Source organism: Ursus americanus, chromosome 2 (genome assembly GCF_024610735.1).
Source record: "Ursus americanus isolate L20-20 chromosome 2, mUrsAme1.1.p, whole genome shotgun sequence".
NCBI lineage: Eukaryota > Metazoa > Chordata > Mammalia > Carnivora > Ursidae > Ursus > Ursus americanus.
Genome location: NC_142128.1, coordinates 24,966,602 through 24,991,685, shown reverse-complemented (window position 1 = coordinate 24,991,685; position 25,084 = coordinate 24,966,602). Strand labels below are relative to the sequence as shown.

The following is a 25,084-nucleotide window of genomic DNA, read 5'->3' as shown; positions in this document are numbered from 1 at the left end:
TGTCCATTGCTGTGAGTGGAATGTTAATGTCCCCTACTATTATTGTATTATTATCAATATGTTTCTTTAGTTTTGTTATTATTTGGTTTATATATTTGGCTGCTCCCATGTTAGGAGTATAAATTTTTACAAGTGTTAGATCTTCTTGTTGGATAGACACTTTTATTTTGATATAGTGTCCTTCTTCATCTCTTATTACAGTCTTTGGTTTGAAATCTAATTTATCTGATATAGGGATTGCTACCCCAGCTTTCTTTTGATATCCAATAGCATGATAAATAGTTCTCCATCCCCTCACTTTCAATCTGGAGGTGTCTTTGTGTCTAAAATCAGTCTCCTGTAAGCACCATATTGATGACTCTTGGTTTTTGTATCCAACCTGATACCCTGTGTCTTTTGAGTGGAGTTTTAGCCCATTTACATTCAGAGTAATTATTGAAAGATATGAATTTAGTGCCACTGTACTACCTGTAAAGTCACTGCTTCTGTTTATTGTTTCTGTTTCTTTCTGGTCTTTGTTACTTTTGGGCTGTCTCTTTGCTTAAAGTATCCCCTTTAATATTTCTTGCAGGGCTGGTTTAATGATCACAAATTCTTCTAGTTTGTTTGCTTCCTTCCTTCCTTCCTTCCTTCCTTCCTTCCTTTCTGTTCTTTTAGTTTCTGTTTGTCCTGCAAGTGCTTCATCTCTCCTATTCTGACTGACATCCTTGCTGGATAAAATATTCTTGGCTGCTCATTTTTCTCATTTAGGACTTTGAATATATCATGCCAGTCCTTTCTGGCCGGCTAGGTCTCTGTGGACAGGTCTGCTGCCAGCCTTATGTTTCTACCTTTGTAGATTAAGGACCTCTTGTCCTGAGCTGCTTTCGAGATTTTTCTTTATTTCTGAAATTTGCAAGCTTCACTATTATATGTTGAGGTGTGTTGCACTATTTTTATTGACTTTGAAGGGGGTTATCTATGCCTCCTGGGTTTGAATGCCTGTTTCCTTCCCCAGATTATGGAAGATCTCACCTATCATTTGTTCAAATAAACCTTCTCCTTCTCTCTCTTTCCTCTTCCTCTGGACCCCTATTATTCTAATATTGTTTTGATTTATGGAATCACTGATCTCTCAGATCCTCCCTTCATAATCCAGTGGTTGTTTATCTCTCTTTTTCTCAACTTCCTTATTCTCCATCATTTGTCTTCTGTATCACTGACTCTGTCTTCTGCCTTGTTTATCCTAGCAGTTAGAGCCTCTGTTTTTTGTTTTGTTTTTTTGTTTTGTTTTGTTTTGTTTTGTTTTAAAGATTTTATTTATTTATTCATGAGAGACAGAGAGAGAGAGAGAGAGAGAAAGGGAGGCAGAGACAGAGGGAGAAACAGGCTTCCCATGTAGCAGGGAGCCTGATATGGGACTCAATCCCAGGACCCTGGGATCACAACTTGAGCTGAAGGCAGAAGCTTAACCAACTGAGCCACTCAGGCACCCAGAGCTTCTGTTTTTGATTGCATCTCGGTAATAACCTTTTTGATTTTGACCTGATTAGATTTGAGTTGTTTTATTTCTCCAGTAAGGGATTCTCTAGTGTCTTTTATGCTTTTTCCAAGCCCAGTTAGTATCTTTATAATCATTTGAATTCTAGTTCTGATATCTTATAGCCATATTGATTAAATCCATGGCAGTGAGTACTGCCTCTTGTTTTCTCTTTTGGGGTGAGTTTTTCCATCTTGTCATTGTTTCCAGAAAAGAATAGAAGAGAGAGAAAATACAAAAATAGCAACAACACCAGAAAAATATACACTAAACAAATCAAAAGAGAACAGAACCCCCCCCCCAAATTTTTAAAAAATCAAACAGAAGTTGAACAGAATAGAACAATAAACTAGATCCTGGGTGTATTTTGGTGTGTTTGTTAGAAGAAACTAGATCCCAAAATAGGAAAGAAAGATAAACTTATATATATACAAAAATAAAATTGAATACAATGTTGGAAACCACAAATGAAAAATACATATATAAAACATAAATGTAAAAATGAGAATTAAAAAAAGAATTGATAAAATAAGAAAATAGCTGAGAAGGAAAAAAAATATAAAACTGAGAAACTAAAGAATAATAAGAAAAAAGCATGAATGCTAATACTGCTTTCTGCAAGAGCTAGAGTTTTGCAGTTCTATTTGATCGGTAAACTTGGTATTAGCTGGAAGTTCCTGCTGGTATTCTGGGGAAGGGGCCTGTTGCACTGATTCTTAGGTGTCTTTGCCTGTGCGGAATTGCAACAACCTTGCCAGGGGGGTGGGCTCAGTGCAAGTAGCTCCGGAGCCAATATCGGGGATGAAAATAGCGGTGCCTGGATCTCAAGCCCCAGAGCTGAAAGTTTGTGCACCCCCCTTTAGTGGGCCCTCACAGAAAACAGTGAATCACTCTAGTCTCCCTGATTTCTGTCTGAACTCTGGGTTCACTCAGCCTGTGACTGAGCGTTTTTAGCTCAGGCACACGACCCTGTTTAGAATCTCCAAACTTACAGACTCCTGTGGCACAAACCTGCGCCAGTCCTCCCAGGGGAGGGGGGGGCTCTCCAGGGTTCTGCCTCTTGCTGCGCCCCAGCTGAGAATGCAGTCACCAGAGGTGCAGCGGTTTGAGGTTTATGGAACACTGAGCAGAAAGCCGGCACCTGGACTCACTGTTTGCAGCCAGCTTCCCTACTGCAGTGCTTGGGGAACTCTGCCACACTCAGGCACCCCCATTCTTTTTGTGACCCTGGGGATCCCGAGACCATGCTATCTCAACTGGGATTCCACCCCTACTTCACACCCTGAACACCTTTCAGGAAGACTTCTAAAATTTCTGATTTTGTGCTTTGCTGCTTATAATACTTTTCAGTACCCAGCTTATGGAGGCTCCCTCCCCCCGCATTTATCTTCTGATATATTGCCTCAGATTCATGTCTCCACACCTCCTACCTTCCAAAAAGTGGTTGCTTTTCTATTTGTAGAATTTTAACAGTCTTTTCTCAGATCTTTGGTTGATTTCACAGGTGTTCAGAATGATATGATAAGTGTCTCGCTGAATTTCAGGAACCAGACAAAATTAGAGTCCCCTACTTCTCTGCCATCTTAACACTTCCCCCTACTTCTTCCTGCAGATCTATGTGCCTTTCATTTCCTTTTCTTGCCTTATTGCATCAGCTAGAATTACAATATTATGTTGAATAAGAATGGTAAGAGCAGATATGTTTGCATTTTCCCTGATATTAGGGGGAAAGCATTCAGTCTTTAATGCTTGGGGGTTATGTGAGCTGTAGGTTTTTTGTAGATACTGTTCATCAAGTTGAGGAAGGTCTCCTCTTTTCCTGTTTTTCTGAAAGTCTTTATCATGAATAAGCCTTGAATTTTGGCAAATACCTTTCCTGCATCGATTAATATCATCATGTGATTTTTATTTATTAGCCTATCAGTAAGGTGGATTACACTGTTGTTTTTTTTTTAATTTTGTTTATTTATTTGAGAGAGAGAGTGCATGAGTGGTGGGAAGGGGCAGAGGGAGAGGGAGAGGGAGAAGTAGACTCCTCACTGAGCAGGGAGCCTGATGCAAAGTGGGGCTCAATCCTAGGACTCTAGAATCATGATCTAAGTTGAAGGCAGGTGCTTAACCAACTGAGCCACCCAGGCACCCCTACACTGATTGATTTTTAATCACTGAACCACCTGGCTTCCCTGAAATAAACCCCTGTTGGTTCTTGTGTATATATATTTTTATATATATTGATGACTTCTATAGTTTATATCTCTTGCCAAATTTGAGAAATTTTCAGTCATTATTTCTTTTTCAGCCCTGGCTTCCCTCCCTCTCTCTCTCCCCTTTTGGGATTCTGATGACACAATGTTAGATCTTTTGTGATAGCCCCACAGTTCTCTGAGGCTCCGTTCTTTTTATTCCTTTTTTTTTCTTTTCTTTTTTTTGTTTTGTTTTGTTTTGTTTTTGTTTTTTGTGGGGGTTTTCTGTCATTATTTGTTGTTTTGTTTTCCATTCAGCCTGGTTTCTCTCTGTTGTTAATATTGGGTAATTTCTATTGTTCTATCTTCCAGTTTCACTGATTATTTTCTTCTCTTCCTCCCATTCTGCTGTTGAGTCCATCCAATCAGCTTTTTATTTCTCTTATCATATTTTCTAATTGTATTTTTTAGTTTTAGAATTTCCATTTGGTTCTTTTTGATACTGTCTATTCCTTTGCTGAGGCTTTGATATTTCAAGCATATGTATTTGTAATTGCTTGTTGAAACATTTTTATCATGGCTGCTTTAAAAACTTTGTCAGATACTTCTAACATCTTTGTCATCTTGGTGTTGGCATCTATTGATTATTTTTTTAATTCAGTTTGAGATCTTCCTGGTTCTTGGTATGATGAGTGATTTTCATTTGAAACCTGGATATTTTTATATTATGTAAACAGATTCTCAATCTCATTTAAAGCTTCCTTTTTAGCTGGCTTTATTCGACACTGTTTTGGCAGGGGAAGTGAGAGGGTACCACCTCATTAATGCCAGATGAATATAGAAGTCCAGATTCTCTGCTAAGTCTCCAATGAAACTGGGATTGGGAGGAGTTCCTTTTTAGTGCTGGATAGGATAGGAGTTCCAACTCCTCATGGGGTCTCTACTGACACTGGCTTGTCCCCTACTTGGCATTCTCTGATACTATCCCAGTGGAGGGTATTGGGACACCTTGTTACAGATTCATGAGAGTAGAAGTCTAGGCTTCCCACTCTACCTTTGTTGGCATAGATAAAGATGAGTAGAGCCATGATTTTTTTTCTGTGGTATTTGGCTAGAGTAGAGCAGTTGATGTTTAAAAGTTTTTGTCTTGCTTGGCTGCTCCTTACTTGGTCCTTTGGTGAAAGACAGCAGGCTTTTTCTGTGGCTTTTATTGTTGGTACCATTGGTGTTTCCAGGTTTTTGGCTTTTTCAACTCCCAAGTCTAGGGTATGTGAGGCCAAAAGAAAACCCAGGGAACTGACCTCTGTGTCATTCCTTAGGTCCCAAAGTCTGTAACCAGTCTGCCTTCCTCTCTATACCTTCCAGAGTCTTCTTATGTTTGTTTTATATATAATGTCCAGCGCTTTTAGTTGTACTTAGCAGGAGAAAAGAGAAAGGTCTGTCAACTCAATCTTCCCAGAGTAGAAGTCATCCCATCCTCATTTTTAAAAAGATTTTATGTATTTATTTGAGAGAGAGAGCGAGAGAGAGTGCACGTGCACACAAGTGGGTGGAGGGCAGAGGTGGAGGAAGAGAGAGAATCTAGAGCAGACTTCCCACTGAACAGGGAGCCCAATGCAGGGCTTGATCCTAGGACCCTGAGATCATGACCTGAGCCAAAGGCAGATGCTTAACCAAGAGCCACCCAGGTGCTTCCATCTCACTTTTTGAGGTTAGAATACCATTGATAGCATTTTTTAGACAAGGACACTGCTAAAAAGAAAATCACAGGCAACTGAAAAACTGTGAACATAAGTAAAAAGTCAAAAGTAAATTATTAACAACTGGAATCAGCAATGTACAAAAACCAAACATCCATTACGACCAGTTTGAGTTTATCCTAAGAAAAGGTAAAAAGAGGGGCACCTGAGTGGCTCAGTCAGTTAAGTGGGGGGCTCATTGCCTCCAAAAGTAAATACATATAGAAGGGAATTTCTGTATGTGGTAAATAATGGACATCAACAACTTAATTTGATATTGAAACATTAGAAATATTTCATGGTGAAATGTTAGAGGCCTTTCATTCAATCAGGAATAAGGCTGTAATCGCTATACCTAATTAATATTATACCAAAGGTCTTTGTCAGCCCATTCCAGGCCAACTAGAATGCAAGTACTTAACTGTTTACTCATGACTGAATTTCAAATAGTAGAACAGGGCACAACACATAACAGGCATTCAGTAAATATTTGTTAAATGAGTGAGTGAAGAAGCCATATCTATGAAAATGATATACTTTAAAAAAAACCAGGAAAACAATGGAGAATAAGTGTTTTTACGTGTAAGTAATTCATGTTGATTTTAAAATTCTAACAACATAGAAAAATACAAAGAGGATGGTAAAAAACAATTTCAAATCTCACCACGAAGAAACAACTGTTCATAACTCTGGGCTCACATCATTTTACATATTACACCAGGCATATTTACAGATGGAAGGTAGGTAGATAAACTGATAAAAAATGGATCTGGGATACACATAATATTTAAAGTAAAATGATATTGAACTTTAACCCATGGAAAAACAATTGAAGTAAAACTAAAAAATAGTCAAATACCAGGGAGGTATTTATTTATTATTTTTTATTTTTGCTTAAGTAGGCTCTATGCCAAGTGTGGAGCCCAGTGCGGGGCTTGAAATCGCGACCCTGAGATCAAGACCTGAGCTGAGATCAAGAGTCGGATGCTTAACTGACTGAGCAACCCAGGCACCCCCCAGGTAGGTGTTTCTTAACTAGACATGTCATTAGTTCCTAAAAGATCCCACCAAAGTTAAGAAAACGTTAAGTGACTGGAGTAATTTTAAAAACTACGTTTTTCTAGTTAAACTGTATCAATATCGACTTTAAGAAATTAATCAATTGATATGTTCTGTTTCTCTTATCTCCCTTCCCCTAGCCCCTCGGTTTTTGTTATATTATTGTCAGGTTTGGAGACCTGTGCATTCTCTTCTGTAACCATAACTTCCTCAATTATGAAGCCTTAGTTTATGTCACTGATTCCCAGCTGGGGGCAGTTGTGCCCTAGGGGGATGTAGGGCAATGTCTGGAGACATTTCGGGTTGTAACACCTTGGGGGGACTGCTATTGGCATCTAGTGGGTGGAGAGTAGGAGTGCTGCTAAACAACTTAAAATGCACAAGACAGCCTCTACAACAAAGAATTAATTACCCAGCCCCAAACTTAAGTGCAACTATGGCTAAGAAACCCTGACCTAATGTGTAAGTGGGAGTCAATGCTCACCAAGAGCCTTTTTCACATAGCTTCTCTTTCCTTGTATTCTTTACTGTTTTTCTTCATTAGCTGAATTTGACATCTAGTAGTTTTTTTTTTTTTTCTTCACAAGAGCTTATGACTGTGTTCCCTTGCTTAGTTGATAATGCCTATCCTCTGACTTTATATAGGGAATAACTTGGCTGGGTTTGAGTTTCTTATGTTAAATTTTCTTTCCCTCAGAAAATTGTGGACCTTGTTATTTGGCATTAAATATTACTTTGGAGAAGCCCAAGGTCAACCAATTTCTTTTCTCCTGGTATGTGTCTGTTGCATAATAAAAAATTTGACTGGCCTTTGTCCTTGGTTCCTGTCACAGGAGACTAAACCCTTAGAATTCCTGAGTAATAGGAGTGCCTTTGTTATTCATGAAACCCCTTAAATGACACCTGAGAGTTTATGCTAGAAGGTGACTCAGGAGGAAGGGTCTGGTTACCAGAAAGGTCAACAATGTGATTACAGGGTTGGAGTTTTGAAGCTAGCCCAGTGTCTGGGGAGAGAAGGGGGACTGGAGATTGACTGCAGTCACTTGGCTAATGATTCCCTGATAAAAACTCGGTGAAGCTTCCTGTTTGGTGAACATGTCGGATGTGCTGGGAGGGTGACATGCCCTGATTCCACAGGGAAGGGGCATGGAAGCTCTACATTTGGGACCCTCTCAGACTTTATGTTTCTCTTCATTTGGTTGGTCCTGATCTATGTCATTTATAATAAAACTGTAATCCTAAGTATAACACTTCTTTGAGTTCTAGTGACTTAAGGAACATGTAGGAGTTCTGGGACTCGCTGATTTTGTAGCCAGTTGGCCAGAGGTTTGCGTGGCTGGGGACCCCTGAACTCGCAGTTAACATCTGAAGTAAGGGAAGTCTTGTGGGGACTGTGCCTTTAAAGCTGTGGGGTCTGACGCTAATGCCAGTTAGTGTCAGAACTGAATTCAAATGTAGTATTGTAGAGCCTCACTTACTCTGCCTGGGTAATTATGTAATTCTTTCTTTATTCATAAATTAATTAATTTCAGCCAGAGATGTTTTGATGTTGTTAGAACTATATCAGGTCTTACCTGGAACAAAATGTGTTCTATTGTTCTGCAGATTCTTTCTCTGTTGTGCTAGTTTATGGTCATTTTCTATTATAATTTCTCCATCATTCTTGTTGGTAATGTTACTGACTTGGGTCCTAGGGCTCTGCAAGCAATACAAATTGGGGCCAAATGGGAATTTCCAGGCAGGGCTCTTATTGTGGCTTATGCTTGAGCACAAGGGAGACCCACAAAGTGATGAGGTTGTGGGATATAGGTGAGGTTCAGTGGGATGGAGTCTGGAGCCGACGACCAAGAAAGAATTCTTGGGACGTCTTTGGTGCAAAATGGTGGTTTATTAAAGCACGGGGACAGGACCTGTGGGCAGAAAGAGCTGCTGCCTCTGGTTGTGAGGGGTGGCTGATTATATACTATGGGGTTGGGGGATGTAAGGAAAAAGGGGGGTTGAGAAAATACTTTCATATGTTAAAGAAGACTCACAGGGTACTGGAGGCCTTGCCATTGTCAAGTTAAGGTTGTTTAGGAGTCTAGTAAGGAATTAACGTGAAGATAGTTGGGAACTTCCTGAAGGCTGCAGATTATAAGGACATTTAATTGTATCTTCTTCCTGTCTTCCCAGTTTGTTGGCCTTTACTGTTTTTATCACAGTAATTCCTCGATACCACTAAAATCTTTAGTCCACTGACCTCAACACTGCCTTCTTTATACCCTCACTTACCTCTTGCCCATCTTGGATTCTAGGTACTACTCAGCGACTTTGCACTGCTCTCCCTCACCATACTCATCTGGCAGAGCCCAGTTCTCTGCAAAACTGATTGCTATCTCCCTACTCTGGGACTGCACATGAGCAGCTTAACATGGTTCTGGAGAAATGGTTCTGCGGAAACGTGGTTCTGCACTTAGGCTGTTGATCACACTTGCTAATGGTCTTAAAAAATCCAAGCAGGCCCTCCTCACTGCTTGATAACCCCATTACATATCTGTAGTTGGAGATAACCATTTGACACCTTCTGTTTCTGTAACCTTCACCTCTCCTCTCCCCCTTATTTCACTGAGATTTATAAGTAGCCAGAAGAGAATGTCCTCAACCCCATAGCACCTAATCAACCTGTACTCCTACAACTCTGCCCACATCCTCTGCATTCCTTCCTGTGACAATGAATATTGTCAAGCTCCTAGCTTGGGCCACCCTCTCAACTGCGTCCTTGACATCATCTGCTCTCCTCTACTCAAGAACATTACTCTCTATCTCTCTCCTGTACCATCCATTTCTTCCTTTTGTTTGGACTATGAATTGTGGTAAAGAGAGTCAGCCACAAACATGGTAATATCTCCTTTATTAAAATATCGTGTCCTCTTCCACCTCTTCATTCCTCTTCTTTTTATAGCAAAATTTCTCAAAATAGTTATCCAACTTGTTATCTTTACTTCTTTATTCTCTTTCTCTCTTCCTACATTACTATGGAAAAATTTCAACCATATATACTAGTAGCTAGAATAGTATAACGAATCCCTATGTATCCATCACTCTGCTCCAACAATTGTCAACACATGGCCAATTTTGTTTCATTTATACCCCCACCCACTCCTCCCTCTCCTTGCATTACTTGGAACTGTGGAGGATCTCATATGAATTTAGTCACTTCTGCCCACATTTCGGTGCTCCACCTTCACTTATAGGGAGGTGAGAAATTAGCCTAGCTGTGGACCCAGGATGAAGAGAAATACTTCGGTGAGCATCCACATCAAGAAAGCAACAGTTTATTTTAACATAAAAATAATACACGCATATGGATAAAAATAAAAGAGAATGATATAAAAGAGTAGTTACCAAATGTGTTGCAGAACAAGGGTTGGCTTGTGTGTATGCAGGGAAGGGGTAGAATCTATATGTAACTAATTTTTCAAACAGTTCTTAAATCAAAACTTTATTCTTCCTCCCAATTTCTGTTTTCCCCCTGCTGTATCCAATATCCCTTTTCTATCCCTTAGTGACTTCTTGTGATGATCCCACAATTCAATTCACAATCACTTTTAGTTACAAAAGTTTGCCCACTTAAAACTGTTAATCACAAACTCAATGTACATTGCACCTGTTCCCTTCTCCCCAACATAGGCTTGCTCTGTGCTTCTGGGGACCAGCAGTGGACAGGAGCACTGGCCACTCTTCTGCACTCCTCCCACTCTGTCACCTCGAATAAAGACAAATGGCTTGTCTGTCTCCCAGACACCTTTCCCCTTCCCACTTCTAAGCTCTAGATACTCTGTTGTTGGGGTAAGGAGAAAAGACTAGGGCAAGAGGATTTATCATGCTGGCTGTGACTTTAATCCTTTGTTGGGTCTACCTGTTCAAGCCCAGGTACCTCCTAGGAGTCTACTTGACACACAAAGTACTCACACATCTTTAGAACACCGTGTGTTGGGCTGCAGGCCTCTCCTCTGTTGTCTCTCCACCCCATCTTTCTCTCTGTGCTCTGCCATGTGTCTCTATTTCTCTTTCTGGCTCATTTCAACACTTGTCCAGGCAGAAGGGGACATTGTCCCAGGAATGTGATGCCAACGTCTTCTTCCAGGCACCTGTAACCCTTATGAGGGATTCCCTTAGTGTCCTTCTCAGCAAAGGGTGTGAAAGTACTCTCTGCTCTCCCATTACCACGCTTCTGATGTAGGTCCCAAAGCAGAGTGGTGTCAGGTTTGCAGGACCAGTTGAGCCACATTTTCACAAACCAGGTAGAGTTACCTAACTTAGTCTTTTTTGATAGTTCTCTCTTTAGAATGGAAAGGGCAGTGCCTTAATGCCTCTTAATCCTTAGCTTTGGGCTTTAGTTGAGAAATATGAAGAAACACCTGAAGTCTTACTAAGCATCATTTTTATATACATGTAGGATTAAAACATATATATGTTAGTGTATATGTTATGTGTATACTCACATATGGATGTGTGTATTCCCTTTTAAAACATGAATCGGCTTACAGTACGCATACCTTACTGTTTTCCCCTTCATTTTCCAGTGTATCTTATAGATTTTTCCATATTAGCACATTTAGATAAAATAAGGCTTCTCTTGGGTACTGGAAATTAATAAGGGATGGCTGGAGACCCTTCCAAGCGAACTGAGCAACACAAAAAGCCTGGGTCTTCACCTCAACTCTTGTTTGATTATAAATTAACCTCACCAAACCTCCCAATTACCAACAGTCACAACAAAACAGCAGTAGCTAACATTTATTGAATATTTCCATGTGTGATTAGTATGAATTATTTTATTCAATACTCACAATGGCCTATAAGATATATATTATAGCTATTTCCATTTTACAGATGAGGAATATGAGGTTAGAACAGTTAATTTGCCCAAGGTCATAGAGCTAGAAAGTGGTAGAGTCAGTATTTAAACACAAGACTGTCTTGAGACCTAGGAAAGTGGTAGAGTTCGTATTTAAACACAAGACTATCTGACTCTCTTGGGGCACTTGGGTGGCTCAGTCAGTTAAGTGTCTGCCTTCAGCTCAGTTCATGATCCCAGGATCCTGGGATCAGAGCCCCAAGTCGGGCTCCCTGCTCAGTGGGGAGTCTGCTTCTTCTTCCCTGCTCTCTCTCTCTCAAATGAAAAAAACCAACTCTCTGATTCTCAATGTATATTCTTAATCAATTTGTCTCTGTTCATCTGTACACTGAATGCTGTATTCTCATTGACTTCCCTCCAAGTTTTAATTTAAATATAAATGATTCAGCCTGACCACTCATGTAGATTCTTATGTAGGTCTCATCTGTGCTGAAAGATCCTCTAAACCTCAGTCACCCTGAACTCTTAAACGTGTACTGTACCTACTCTGAAATTTATATTTCTTGCATTTGTACTTTATCCAGTGCTAGGGTTAGGCTTTGGTGGAGTGTGCAGTTCATAGATGATTTCAGTTCCAAATGGATATATTTCTAACTTGTTGAACTGTCCGAAATTCCACCTTTAGGGATCCATTCTAGGAGCACTGACTAAAGTGGAAAGTAAGAGGAGCAGGAGGAGGATCTAGAAGTGGTCAAAGAAGTGGAACTAAATAGTAAAACAATTCAATTTTAACATAGACATAAATTATTTAACCAAATCTCAGAGAAGTAGGAAGGAAGTACCCATGAATCCTCAGGAAAAGTTTTAGGGAGAAAGACTCATGCAGTGTAGGGTATAAAACTGGAAAAGAAAATTGGAGGGAAAGAGATTTATTCACTTTTGCCCTCAAGAACCTATGTCTGTAAAATGCCAAGTTTGCCTTAGAGAAGCATACCTGTCAAAATGAGTCTCCAGCAGTGGTGGGATGAAGCACATTGAGGGACGCTGGGATCAGGAGCTCAGGACACGCAGCAGGGCTGAGCAAAGATGCAGGAGGGAACAAAGAACCAGACCAAATGTGGCTTCCCCACGGATAGACCCAAGTTCACGTGGCTTGAGAGTCAGGCTCCAATCTGGGGCTCAGGCTGTTGGGCATGTTTCCTGTGCAACTTGAGGTGTAATGAAAGTGCATGTGTGGCACAAGTGCTGTGGGCACAGAACCAGTGAAAGGTGTGGGGTGTCATTCAATCAAATGGAAGGCAGGAGCCAGGTGGCAGAGGTAAGGGCATGCAGGTGTTATGTATTTTATCCTATTTCACTTCACACTATATTATTTTTAAAATTTATTTCCCTTCTGGCCTCCTTCCTAGAAGGATTAAATTTTGCTTTCAATAAGTGACACACTGAGATAAGAGATTAGGGGACAAATAATGCATTCAGGGGGTTGGGTTGAGGAATGGATACTAATACCAAAAATACTAGACCTCAGTGAGTCACAACTGAGCCCCAAACCAGCTGTTTTTAAGTCCACATTGACTGAACTGTGACTATGAACTAAGCACTTGTCATGCCTGATCTTAATGAATTCTCCCAGTAACCCAGAAAATGGGTATTTTATTATTACCTTAATTTAAAAAAATTGGGGGGGGCGCCTGGGTGGCTCTGTTGGTTGAGCATCTGACTCTTGGTTTCAGCTCAGGGCATGATCTCAGGCTTGTGAGACTGAGCCCCATGTTGGGCTCTGCAGTCAGCATGGAGTCTGCTGGAGATTCTCTCCCTCTATCCCTTCTCCCTCATAAATAAATACTTTTTTTTTAAGCTAATAAGGAAATTTGACTTAAAACTTGCTTGGAGTCCCACAGCCAGAACATGGCAGAACTGGGGTTTGAACCTGGTTTGGCTTTAGAATTTGGATTCTTGATTAAACACATAATACCAACTCTGAGGGTGGCAGGTGTAGAAAAATCAAGTCAGCAGGTGACCAGGGTTACTGTGTCAAGACATCTATCCCCTGAAAATGCTGGGTAACAAGAGAATAAGGCAGGAAATGCTGGGTGGATAGTGCAGTCAGAACACAAGCAAAATCTATGAGTGTCTGCTGTTTGTGTTCAGGACCAGGATGGATTCCGTCCTCAACATACAAGTAGAAACTACATGGCAGTAACTTTTAAGGTTAGGAAGAGAAAGGGAAAGAGAATTTAGAATGTCTTAAACCATTCCTCCATTCCTTCCTTAAACCATTACAAGCCATATCACAGAGCCCTTGGTGCCCAGTGATAGACACCAGACCACTGACCATGACTGGTAACCGAAGGAGGTGAAAGTTCACATGACTAGAAACTTTACACAAATGTGTTTCCAGCATTGTCAGGGAAATCTCTCTCTTAATTCCTAGCTTCTTTTTTAGCTCCTATGGTGGGGCTTTATGTGATCTGGATTTGGTATACTTCCCTTCTTAACAGCATGAGTCTTAACCTTTTTCCTTTACTGAACATTTTTTGGGGTTGAGTTCAAATGTTCAGTAGCATTTTTTGAGTACTTACTATAGACCAGGCACTACGCTAGGCACTGAACATGAAAAGAAAAATAAGAACGAGTTTCAGTCAGCTCTATGCCTGTAAATACCACCAGCAATGCCAGCATAATGAAACTGTTCTTCATAATCAGCTGAGGACCTCCAGAACTCTATGCTATGAAATTTCCATTCTGAAAAGTAAAGGCTGTACTGATTATATAGATGGAAGAAAAAATAAGATGATGACAAGATTTTTGGAAATAGTGGTAGATCCAGGGTTAGAACCAAAGATTAGTGACTATTATTTCAGTGCCCCTGTGCAATTTTAGATTCCCTCTTTTAGAATTTCTTTGAACTCAAATCTGGCAGCAACTCTGTGTCTGAGGAGTAGCTGCAGGTGAGTACGGGGAGCACTTTTGAAGCTGCTAAAGTTATGGATAAAAAGACCCCAGAGAAAGCAGTGTGAAACACTTACAGAAGCCAACATTCTTGGTTGTAAGTAATATTGAAACGTATTCCGGCACATTTAGGCTAGAAAGGTACTTATTGGAATCCTGTGGGAAGCTGACAGAATTATAGGGAAGGCTGAAGGAACAGGTGCCAAGGATGGCTGGGGGAGCTAGGAGGCTGCAACTAGATCATTGTTCTAGAAAGTCTGGCACTGCCACCACTTCTGGAGTGGCTGCAAAGCTGTTGATACTGGATTTGGGATGCCGCTGCCGTTGGCGGGATGAATTCTGAACAGGCACTGCCTCTTTACCCATTTGCTTCCAATTCTCAGTCCCAGACAGAAGCATCCAGTTGATGAAGCTGTGGTGATGTGCTCACTTTACAGGGTGGGAAGAAGGGATACCTGAGATTTCAAGCTTCCATGATGCAAGGTGGGCCTGCTTTCCACTCAGATTTATCCAAAGATGGATTCTACCTCCTTCTACAGAAGGGGGTTCATTTATTGAGCAAACAAAAACAATAAATGTCAACCATAATGTAGACAAAAACTCAAGAGGAAGTAGTCATAGGTGGTTATTGTATGTGTTCTACCCCAGTCTTCCCCTGTTGGTGACAGAATCTCATTATTTCTCTACCTTCGCCCCTAGAGTAACAGTATTAAATAAAGACATTGGAAAACACTTCCTCAGATTCCATTTCTTATGAAATCGCTTCCATATTTGGCCAGAAGGGGGCACCCTGAAAGGGAGATTAATGTTTTCCATTTGTCCTCTGCAGTGTGGAATAGGGCAGTTAACACCTAGCACTAATCAGGAACAGTAGTATTAATATTAGTAATTTAAGGGAAAGAACCTCAGGAAAGATACGGTTATACAAAGAATATGTATATACACACACATACATATATATGTATATATACAACTATACACATACATATACATACGTGCTTACATATACATATAATGAAGAAAAAAACCAGTTAACCATCAAGTTCAACATCAGGCTAATTACTTTTCCTCTTTCTAGTATTTTGTTGTTTCACACATAACAATTAAATCTCAGAATGTGAGATTGAAATATCTAGGTCAGCAAAATGCACAGTGTTCCTGCCTTTGCTCACCAAAGCAATACACTGTCAAAGGCAGAACACCAACACAAGGGATTTATAAAGTTCAAGTTGACTTTTAATTGCATGAAATATAAGGAGCTGGATTCCTGACTTTCGGGTATGGGGGATATTATGATGTTAACTATGAAGGGGTTGCTTACCTATCCGGACTAATAAGTGCATTCTTAAACATTTTGGGGGACAGATAAGAAAAGAAAATAGCAAGATATATTTCATTGGAGAAAAGAATATGAATACTTCCCCTTACTAGTAGCAAAAATTCTTTTATATGTATATGGATTTCTAGACTATTACTTCATATCAGCATTACTTTGTCATGGGAGTCACAAGAATGTCAATTAGAGAGACGCAGGCTCTTTATTCTGACTTTTTTATTCTTTATTTCTGACTTTCTGCTACCATCCACTCCACAACCAAGTGCACTTGGAACCATAATTCACCAAAATGTCACTTGTTATAACATCGGCGTCAAACAAAAGTATGTGAAGAAATTGATACAGACAATATCTTGGGTATGAATGGAAATATATTTTACAAGTTAAAATGTTCCCGTAGTGACAATTTAATGCTAAGAAGTTTGTCCAGGTTTCCCTGTATTTTATATTTCTCATTCTGGTAATCAAGTCTCTGACTTAGGAGTTCCTTATACTTTCTGTCCTTTCTTTGTACCTCTGGGGGGGTCCTTCAACAGGAGTACTAAAGTCTATTGATTATGCACATTCCACCAGGAGCAAAAAGTAAGTAGAATAGGTTTGGAAGGCCCCCAGTGACTTCTAAGAAACATTGGCCTAGAAGGACAAGATGTATATGAAGTGTCTTGCTTTGCCAACCTTAGTATTTAATAGGTCCATAACTAGCACATAGGTACTTAATAAACATTAACTGAAGGAATCAGAGAATATGAATGGTAAATGAAACCGTTCTTTACAAGTACTATCTACATCCAGTTGGAGGCCAGCATGTACGTTTACAGAGCGGCTCCACCCAAAGGCCGCTTTCCCAGGAACTCCAGAGAGCACGGGCTGGTGAGCAGTAAGAAGTGCCCGTCAACCGTCGCGAGAGGCGGGCCTCGCACCACCTCCCCACAGCCTGCCACCTACCGGCTCTAGGACCCCGCGCAGCACCGGCTGGAACTTGGAGGCGGGACTAGGGGAGGCCGTCGCGCACGCATGACGTAAGCCAGCTCGCGCCGGCAGAGGCGAGGAAGCCGGGAACAGTGGAGAAACACGTTTCTCGCTAGCCTCCGTTCTCACGCGCCATGTTGACCCCCGTCCAGCAGCCTCCTCAGTCTAGCGGCGGAAAGCGCAAAGGCAAAACTCAATATGTGCAGGCCAAGCGGGCTCGGCGCTGCGACGGCGGCGGGCCCCGGCAGCTGGAACCCGGGCTACAGGGTATTCTCATTACCTGCAACATGAACGAGCTCAAGTGCGTGGAGGAGGCCTACAGCCTGCTCAACGAATACGGCGACGACATGTATGGGCCGGAAAAGGTACGCGCCCGGGAGAGTGCAAGCAGCCTTTGAGTAGTGAGGGAATGCTGCAAGGCCGGCTTTCTCGTACGCGTGCGCGCGTTTTGTGGCCGAGCTGGCTAAGGGGTGTGGCCTCGCCTGTGTTGCCGCCTCTTTGCCATATCTGGGTTGCAGACCCCTGCCGGGTCGTGTGCTTGAAAAACTAGGAGCTTTGGGGTTCCCCCCATTAGTAATCATAGTGGTTCCTATTTATAGGTTGATTCTGCGGTCCACGTGTTGTGTTTCTGAAGCTCTCAAACGTTTACTACTAGACTTGTGAAGTAATGTTGACCAGAACAGTGAAGCGCAAGTTGGTTAAGTAAACGGTCCAAGTTCGTAAGGGAAACTTAATTTGTCCTCGTAGTTTTTGCCATATCTTACCACGACTTTTACACCATGGTTGTAATGATGTTTGTCCTAAGCAGTGTCTGAAATAGTGGATTTAGTACTAGTGCTAGTTATTTTTCAAATGCGCATGTAAATACACTTTAAAAAGTAAAAGCTTTTGTACTCATACCACCTAAAACCTAATTTTCCCATCACAGTTTGGAAATCGTTATAGTCTTGGCTTAGGATCTGGACTAATACATACACAAACACCTCAATGAATTAAAAGGGGGAGGATAATACAGTGAGGATTTGGGTTCAAGTTCCATTATTTACTAGTTTTAGGGCTTGGTCATGGGCGTATTATTTCATTTTGCTGAGCTAAATAAAAAAGAAAAATGATAATGTACCGAATGTTGGCCTAAAAGTTGCTTATGTATATAAAATACATACTGGCATAAAGGTTCCATAAATGTGTATAATTATTAATTAGTGCATGTCTTGCAGACTAATAATGGTGGGGCAGAGAACTGGACAACAAGTGAGTTCCCTGTTAACACTGGTACTTTGATAAAATTCTTTACTGTTTCTGTTCCCTGTTCCTTAGTAGACTAGAGGTAAGGGGTTTTTTATGCCATAACTCTTTGGTCTAGTTGATGTAGTTTTTTAATGTAGGTAAGGTCCAGAGCTGACAGCCAAGAAAGAATTCTTGAGGCGTTATTGGTGCAAATAGTGGTTTTACTAAAGCAGGGGGACAGGACCTGTGGGCAGGAGTTGCTGCACGGGGGCTGTGAGGGGTGACTGATTATATACTTGGGAGTTGAGGGGAGGTAAGGGAAAAGGGAGGTTTTCAAAAGAGCTTTTGTATGCTAAAGAGGACCTACAAGATTAGAGACCTTGCCTTTATCGAGTTAGGGTTTTTCCCCTCTAGTAAAGCGTTAATAGTAAGACAGTTGGGAGTTTCCTTCTGGAAGTTAAGTTATTGATAAGAATGCTTTTTTTCTGGTAAATCACTCAGACATTTTGTAAACCAAGGGAGACTCATGTCTTGTTGTATTGCGATCTCTGTTAGTTAACCATTTGTTTTTCCTTCCCTTAGCTTTAGGGCAGCCAGGAGTGCCTGAGATTTGTCACACATATCCCACCTGGGTGGGGGCTGGGGTTTGTGGGGTGTCAGCTTGGGCTTTGTCCTCTGTCTGCCTTCTGCTCCCTCATCATAATCTCACCAAAAGGAGATGGTCTTATTAGGCACAAAGATACCTAGTGATAGGATTAAGGTCTGTCTTGAATTAATTCATCTGGTGAGCACATTACCCTGTGTCCCAGAATGTTAAGATGTTTTTGAAAACATTTTCAAATTCTGTGTGCCAGTCTGAGGGAACTCCCTTTTTCCTCCACATTTTGTAGGAAGCGATGTGTCAGTTTCTTAATAAAAAGCTTTATTGTCAGTATTGATCCATCTGCCACTGGAGAGTTCACATAGGTACTTAATTATCCTTTTAACTTGAGCTATTTTTGCGTTTCTGCTCATCTGTTTCATGCAGTTTATGGACAAAGATCAGCATCCCTCTGGAAGTGAGGGAGAAGATGATGATATGGAGGCTGCCTTGAAGAAAGAAGTTGGTGACATTAAAGCATCAACAGAGATGAAGCTAAGAAGATTCCAGTCAGTGGAGAGGGGAGCAAATAATGTAGTCTTCATCAGGACACTTGGAATAGGTATGTCTGACTAATAAACCTTAAGATTATTAAGCCTATAATATCTGGACATCTCCTTGCCTCAGAACACTGCCTACAAAATGGCTTGATGGTTATGGTTCAGTTAATCATTTGATTGATCTTTTCCACACTGTTCTAGCACTAGACATACGGAAAGGTAGAATGGGTGGTGAACGTCACATTGGCTTAAGAGTGGAAACCTGGCTTTGCCATTTTCTTTGTAACTTTAGGTGAGACAAGAGTACATACTTTGTTTAAGAGGAGCAGCTGCTCTTCAGTGCCAGCCAATTTGGAATGGCTCCAGCCATCTGGAATGTAGTCCTGTAGGGCTAGATCTTCTGGTTTTTCAAAAGAAGTTGGAAATTTGAAGAAGTTCTAGATTTTTAATGCTGTTAACTAATTTAAAAGTATTGAAAACACTGAGTGGCCCCAAACAGACTTGTAGGTAGTGAGGATGGCTGAAGGACCATTTCATGATCTTGTGTAATTCATGGTTTTGGGGCTTCTCTGAGTTCTGAGATCTAGATTATTGTACAAACTTAACTAGTGGATGAATTAAATCTTTTAAAGTGACTTGCAGGTTTTTTTGTTTTGTAAAAAAGTGTACTGTTTAATGTTACATTTGTAGTTGCTATTGTTATAAGAAAGTAGTATGGTGGTGTTGGACAAATGAGACATCACAAAAATGTTAACTCCAGTGTCTTCATGAACGATTGTTTTTAGTGAAAGCAGTAACAATGCTGAAGAGTTAACATATTAGATATAGTAATAATCATCATAGGCAGTGGAGAAAGTTGGAAAAAATGTTTGATTAGACTTATTAATATTCATTATGGTAATTTCTTCTATACTGTTGATGTGGGTCACTGCCAATGACAATTCATTTTAGAGAGTTTGAAGAGGTTCTAAAATGCCCGAGAGTTTATATTCTTAACTTGTTTGCTTTGTGCTGACTCTTTTATTTTTTCCTTTAGAACCTGAGAAATTGGTACATCATATTCTCCAGGGTATGTACAAAACCAAAAAGAAGAAGACTCGGGTTATTCTACATATGTTACCCATTTCAGGCACATGCAAGGCTTTCTTAGAAGATATGAAAAAATATGCAGAAACATTTTTGGAACCCTGGTTTAAAGCTCCAAACAAAGGGACATTTCAGATTGTGTATAAATCTCGAAATAACAGTCACACGAATAGAGAAGAAGTTATCAAAGAATTGGCAGGTATGTTTTTTTTAGTAATTTTACATTAGTATGCAATACTAAATACTTATTCTTGATTTTATGGTTTTTTTTTTTTTTTTTTTTTTTTTTTTTTTTTTTTTTTTACAACTTAAGGCTTTTATTTTTGGGTGTAAAAGAAGTATATTAAAATGTCCTTAAAATAGGGGTGCCTCGCTGGCTTAGCAAGCAGAGCATGTGACTCTTGGTCCCAGGGTTGTGAGTTCAAGCCTCACGTTGGGGGCAGAGATTATTTAAAAAAAAAAAAAATCCTTAAAATAATATCAAACCTAACAGATTGTGATATGTTGGATATGAGACTTTCTGGTAGGTAGATATGAAATCTTCCACATCAAGATTGAATTTTCTTTGGGAAAAAAGTACTCTGATTAAATGTCTCAGGATTTCATTTTTATTTATTTATTGAAAGCGTTCACAGAATTTTTTTAAAAGATTTGTTTATTTATTAGTGTGACAGCACGAGCTGGGAGTGGGGGGAGAAGGAGAGGGATTCAAGCAGACTCCCACTGAGCAGAGAGCCCGATATGGGGCTCAGTTCCAGGACCCTGAGATCATGACCTGAGCCAAAGGCAGACACTTAACCAACTGAGCCACCCAGGGGCCCAGAGAATTTGATTGAGGTCCATGTAGAAGAGTAGACTAGTATATATATTGATTTAGAAAGTCCCAAACGGAAAGATGAAAGATTGTATTTGTATCTGTCAAGCTTCATGGTATCCTTCTCCCTCTAAGTGTTTCCCTCTTCTTGTTACAGGAATAGTAGGCAGCCTCAATTCGGAAAATAAAGTGGATCTTACCAATCCACAGTACACAGTGGTAGTAGAAATCATTAAAGCTGTCTGTTGCCTGAGTGTTGTGAAAGATTATATGTTGTTCAGAAAATATAATCTCCAGGAGGTGGTGAAGAGTGCTAAGGACCCATCACAACTTAACCCAAAGCAGCCAGTGCAAGCAGGAAATGGGAAAGAAGCTAAATTGGAATCTGGTGACAAATCAAGTCAACATGACCCAGTAGAAGGAAAAAATAACCAGCAGGTGGTACCAGAAAATAATGAGGAACTGGGGCAGATAAAACCAAGATCTGAGACACAGGTGGTGAATGACGGAGGAGCTAAACCTGAACTTGAAAGTCAAGTCACAGAAAGATCTGAGTCGAATGAAAATGACATCTCATAAGAAAAAAAAATTCATTTGGTGTTGCAGGTGGGTTTCTCAGATGGTGTTCGGTGAGATATTGCTAGGATTCCGTATAAAATTGTGACTAAAAATATATTGTTTTTGACCTTTCTGCACTGCATAATGCTGACCTCACAATAGTGAACAGTGATTGAGCAGCCCCATTAACAGTTCTGTTGGAGATCTTTTCAGCCCCCTGTGCCAGGTACAGTTAGGCCCACATGCATTTGGTTGAGCTAGGAGAAGCTGTGGATAATGATGGACACTTTCGTGGTGGGGAGGGTGGAAGGAAGATAATGTTGGCCTTTCCTTCCTGATTACCTTCCCCAGCCTCCCCTTCTGCGCTGCCATCTGACTTATGGGAGCAAACAAACTCTAAAAGAGAAACACATAGGGACATTTTCATTCTAAGGAAGGAATTTTTATGTGTTGCAACTCAGCTGTCCCTTCCCACTTTGTTGTAAACATTGCAAAAACATGGGTCTTACAGATTTAGAATTGAATTGTTTTTATGAACCTTTCTATTTTTTGCGATTATGTTAGTTATTATGCCAGTTATATTTTACTAACATTTGTTACAAATCTGATGGTCCAGTGCTGCAATTTTTGAAGGCATGGTGTGAGATAGAAGAGGACCATTCTAGACATAGAACTATAGACATTGCTGATAAGGTTAGTGATGAAGAATTAGTCTTCTGAGTTTCTTCAGTATGCCAGTGCAACAAGAGACACAAATTCTTTCTTTATAGTGAAAGCTACTTTTCAGTGGTCTTATATGGACTTAAATCCAAGCTATTTTATTGCATTATATATTGTCGGTGGAATGCAACTTACAAACCTAGCATTTGCTCCAGCAATTGTAACTATAAATCATAACCATTTGATGAGTAAAGATGTTCGTTATTTTAAATGGCATCTGGAATATCAAAACAGTGAAGTTTTGTTTTAAAAATCACATTCAGGGGCACCCTGGCTGGCTTAGTCTGTACAGCATGAGACTGTTGATCTCGGGGTGGTAGGTTCAAGCCCCGTGTTGGGTGTAGAGATTACTTAAAAATAAAATCTTAATAAAAAATCACATTCAGTGAAAGGTTTAGGAAGCAAATTATTTAGTAACAGCACTTATACTAGGAAAAGAAAATTTCACATAGTCGGTAAGAATCTAGTACCAACATAATGTTAAAATGCTAGGGCAAAGGGGCGCCTGGGTGGCACAGCGGTTAAGCGCCTGCCTTCGGCTCAGGGCGTGATCCCGGTGTTCTGGGATCGAGCCCCACATCAGGCTCCTCTGCTGGGAGCCTGCTCTTCCTCTCCCACTCCCCCTGCTTGTGTTCCCTCTCTCGCTGGCTGTCTCTATCTCTGTCAAATAAATAAATAAAATCTTTAAAAAAAAAAAAATGCTAGGGCAAGAAACAGTACGAGAAATTGAAAAGCCTTCACTTTCAGTTTAATAACTTATGCCACCTGATGCTAACGAGGTTTGTGTAATTAACTGAAAAGCAGCAGCTTCTTTGTTTGGGTTGATGCGTTAGCAGTTCACGAATATTTGTCATACTGGAGCCTTAGTAAGATTGGTAAATGATGATGAAATTCAAGAAAGCTTTTTCTGCTGTGAGGAGCCTCTCAAAACAAAGGCAGTATAAATTTATATCTGAAGACTGAAGGTCTGCCATCCGTACTCCTGGTGCTCATCAGTTTTGCTGATTTTGGTAAAAGAAAATCTGATGTTGATGTTACAGCACACCGGTTTCTTCACAGAGAGGTGCTGATATAAAACACTTGGAGATGAAATGGAGAAAGTTCTGGATAATGCTGCAGAAATTGTTAACTTTATTAAAGACCCATTTATACAAGAATGTTTAAAAAAACAAACGAAACAAAACTAAAGTCTGAACAAAGGGCACATAAATCTACATACAGAAATCCAGTGGATTGTCAGAGGAAGAGTTCTCAACAGGATATTTGAGTTGAAAGGTGAATTGCTAGAGTACACACAAGGAGCTACTAGGCCAGATTTTGCTGAGTGCTTTGGAGATGAAGGATGGCTACAAAAACTAGGCTATTTAGTAGACATTTTTCTTCACATGAACAAATAAAACAAGTTTCTGCAAGGTCCTGGATAAAATATGTTTTCTTGAAAGTGATAAGATTCTCAGATTAAAAAGAAACAGTCTCTTTGGAACTATCACTTTGCCAAACTTTTGAAATGTTTCCACAGCCCTTGGGCTTGAGAATGAAGAAAAGATAGCAACAAGTCTGAAGCCTTTACTAAAACTCTCCATGAAGAACTGCAACGCCAAATTAAATGGCATTTTCCCTCCTTTTCCTAAAACTGGTGTATGACTGGGTGAGGAACCTCTTCTCTGAATCTCAGCCTGAGATTTTCCCCAGAAGAAAAAGAACTCTGTGAGTCATAGTCTGATAGTTCTGGGTTTCCGTGAAGTAAGAATATCCTTAACTTAGTGCTCACACTCCCATGCAATGAGGGTTCCCTTAATTTGGAAGTTTTTTCAAGGTTTCCTCCAGGGTAAAACAACAGAAAAAAGCTGAAGAGACAGACACCAAAGAGGGCTGCATATTAAGTCCATATTGAGAATAAATATTAAGAGGCTGTGAAAGTCACTTTTGGACATAGGTTTACTAAGTTTTGAAAAGTTCAGTAGTATTATAAATGTTGAGTCTTCCTGCACCAATGTCTGTGTTTATTTAATGGCTAGGGAATATGGGAATATATTTTTATCCTCCTAAACTAGTGGTCCAGACTAGAAGGATTTGGGGGAGGGGTAAAGGCTATGGACTGGACCTTGGTAATGCAGATGAGGCTGGAACTTTCTTCTAGATCTTAGGTATTTGAGTGTTGAGGTCATCTTGAAAGGATGATAAGAGCATTTTAAGTGTCATTTGCATGAACAGGGAGGATAGGATTTTGGTGCCTTCATCAGACTTGCTCCAAGACAAAGATACTTTTATTTTGATAGTGCAAGACTCTGGGACTCTGGGAATAAAGTTGGCCATACATACGCTTTTCGAATATTTAACTCTGCAAAACTGGATTCCTTTTGCTTTGTGGAAGCTGCTACTCTACAGAAAGATTTTGATTTAGTAGTTTGTTTTTAATCTTGTGTTTATTCGTATTTGGTAAGACCTGAGTGCAACAAAAGCTATTCTTCCCCAGCTGTGAAGCACTGTGTTCTGTTGGAATCTGAATTCATTCATTGATGTATTTTCAGGTTTCCCAACTTTATTGTCGTTGACATTTGAGCATGTTGTTTTATAAGTGACAAGATTCCAGGGTGGGAATTGAGTGATTTTTTTCTTTTCTTTTCTTTCCTTTTTTTTTTTTTTTTTTTTAAAGTTATGTCAGTTAAAAAAAAACTCCAGTGTTGTGGTTTAGTAAACTTGTTTTGCTCTGTGGAGGAAAGTGTGTTAAACTTGGTATCTTGAAACATGTTTGTTTAAGGTTAAACATGATTTCTAAATGTTGTTTTTACTTGTATTTTGCTTTTGGTATGGCCAAATATTTAGCTTGTTTTTCATAGTTACTGATATTTTCAGAAAAATCAAAATAAATTTGTTCCCTAAAGATTGGTGTTCTGTGCCTTTTCTTCCTGCCTTTTAGTAAATCTCTGGCTTTATAATAG

At 40.1% G+C, this 25,084-nt stretch overlaps 2 protein-coding genes across 2 annotated transcripts in view; both read left to right on the top strand.

Moving 5' to 3' along the window:
* Nucleotides 1–16,420: 16,420 nt before the first annotated feature.
* On the top strand, nt 16,421–25,026 carry LOC148110528 (THUMP domain-containing protein 1-like). The gene is made up of 4 exons (XM_087865746.1): nt 16,421–16,962; nt 18,852–19,026; nt 20,001–20,249; nt 21,022–25,026. Exons 1-4 carry the CDS (start codon nt 16,732–16,734, stop codon nt 21,441–21,443), a joined length of 1,077 nt encoding a protein of 358 aa, XP_087721872.1. The 5' UTR covers nt 16,421–16,731; the 3' UTR covers nt 21,444–25,026.
* LOC148110526 (transport and Golgi organization protein 1 homolog) overlaps nt 21,368–25,084 on the top strand; it is an 86,554-nt gene continuing 82,837 nt past the window's right edge. The window contains exon 1 of the mRNA XM_087865598.1: nt 21,368–21,470. The gene's annotated coding sequence lies outside the window, so the exon portion shown is untranslated. The remainder of the gene's footprint in view (nt 21,471–25,084) is intronic.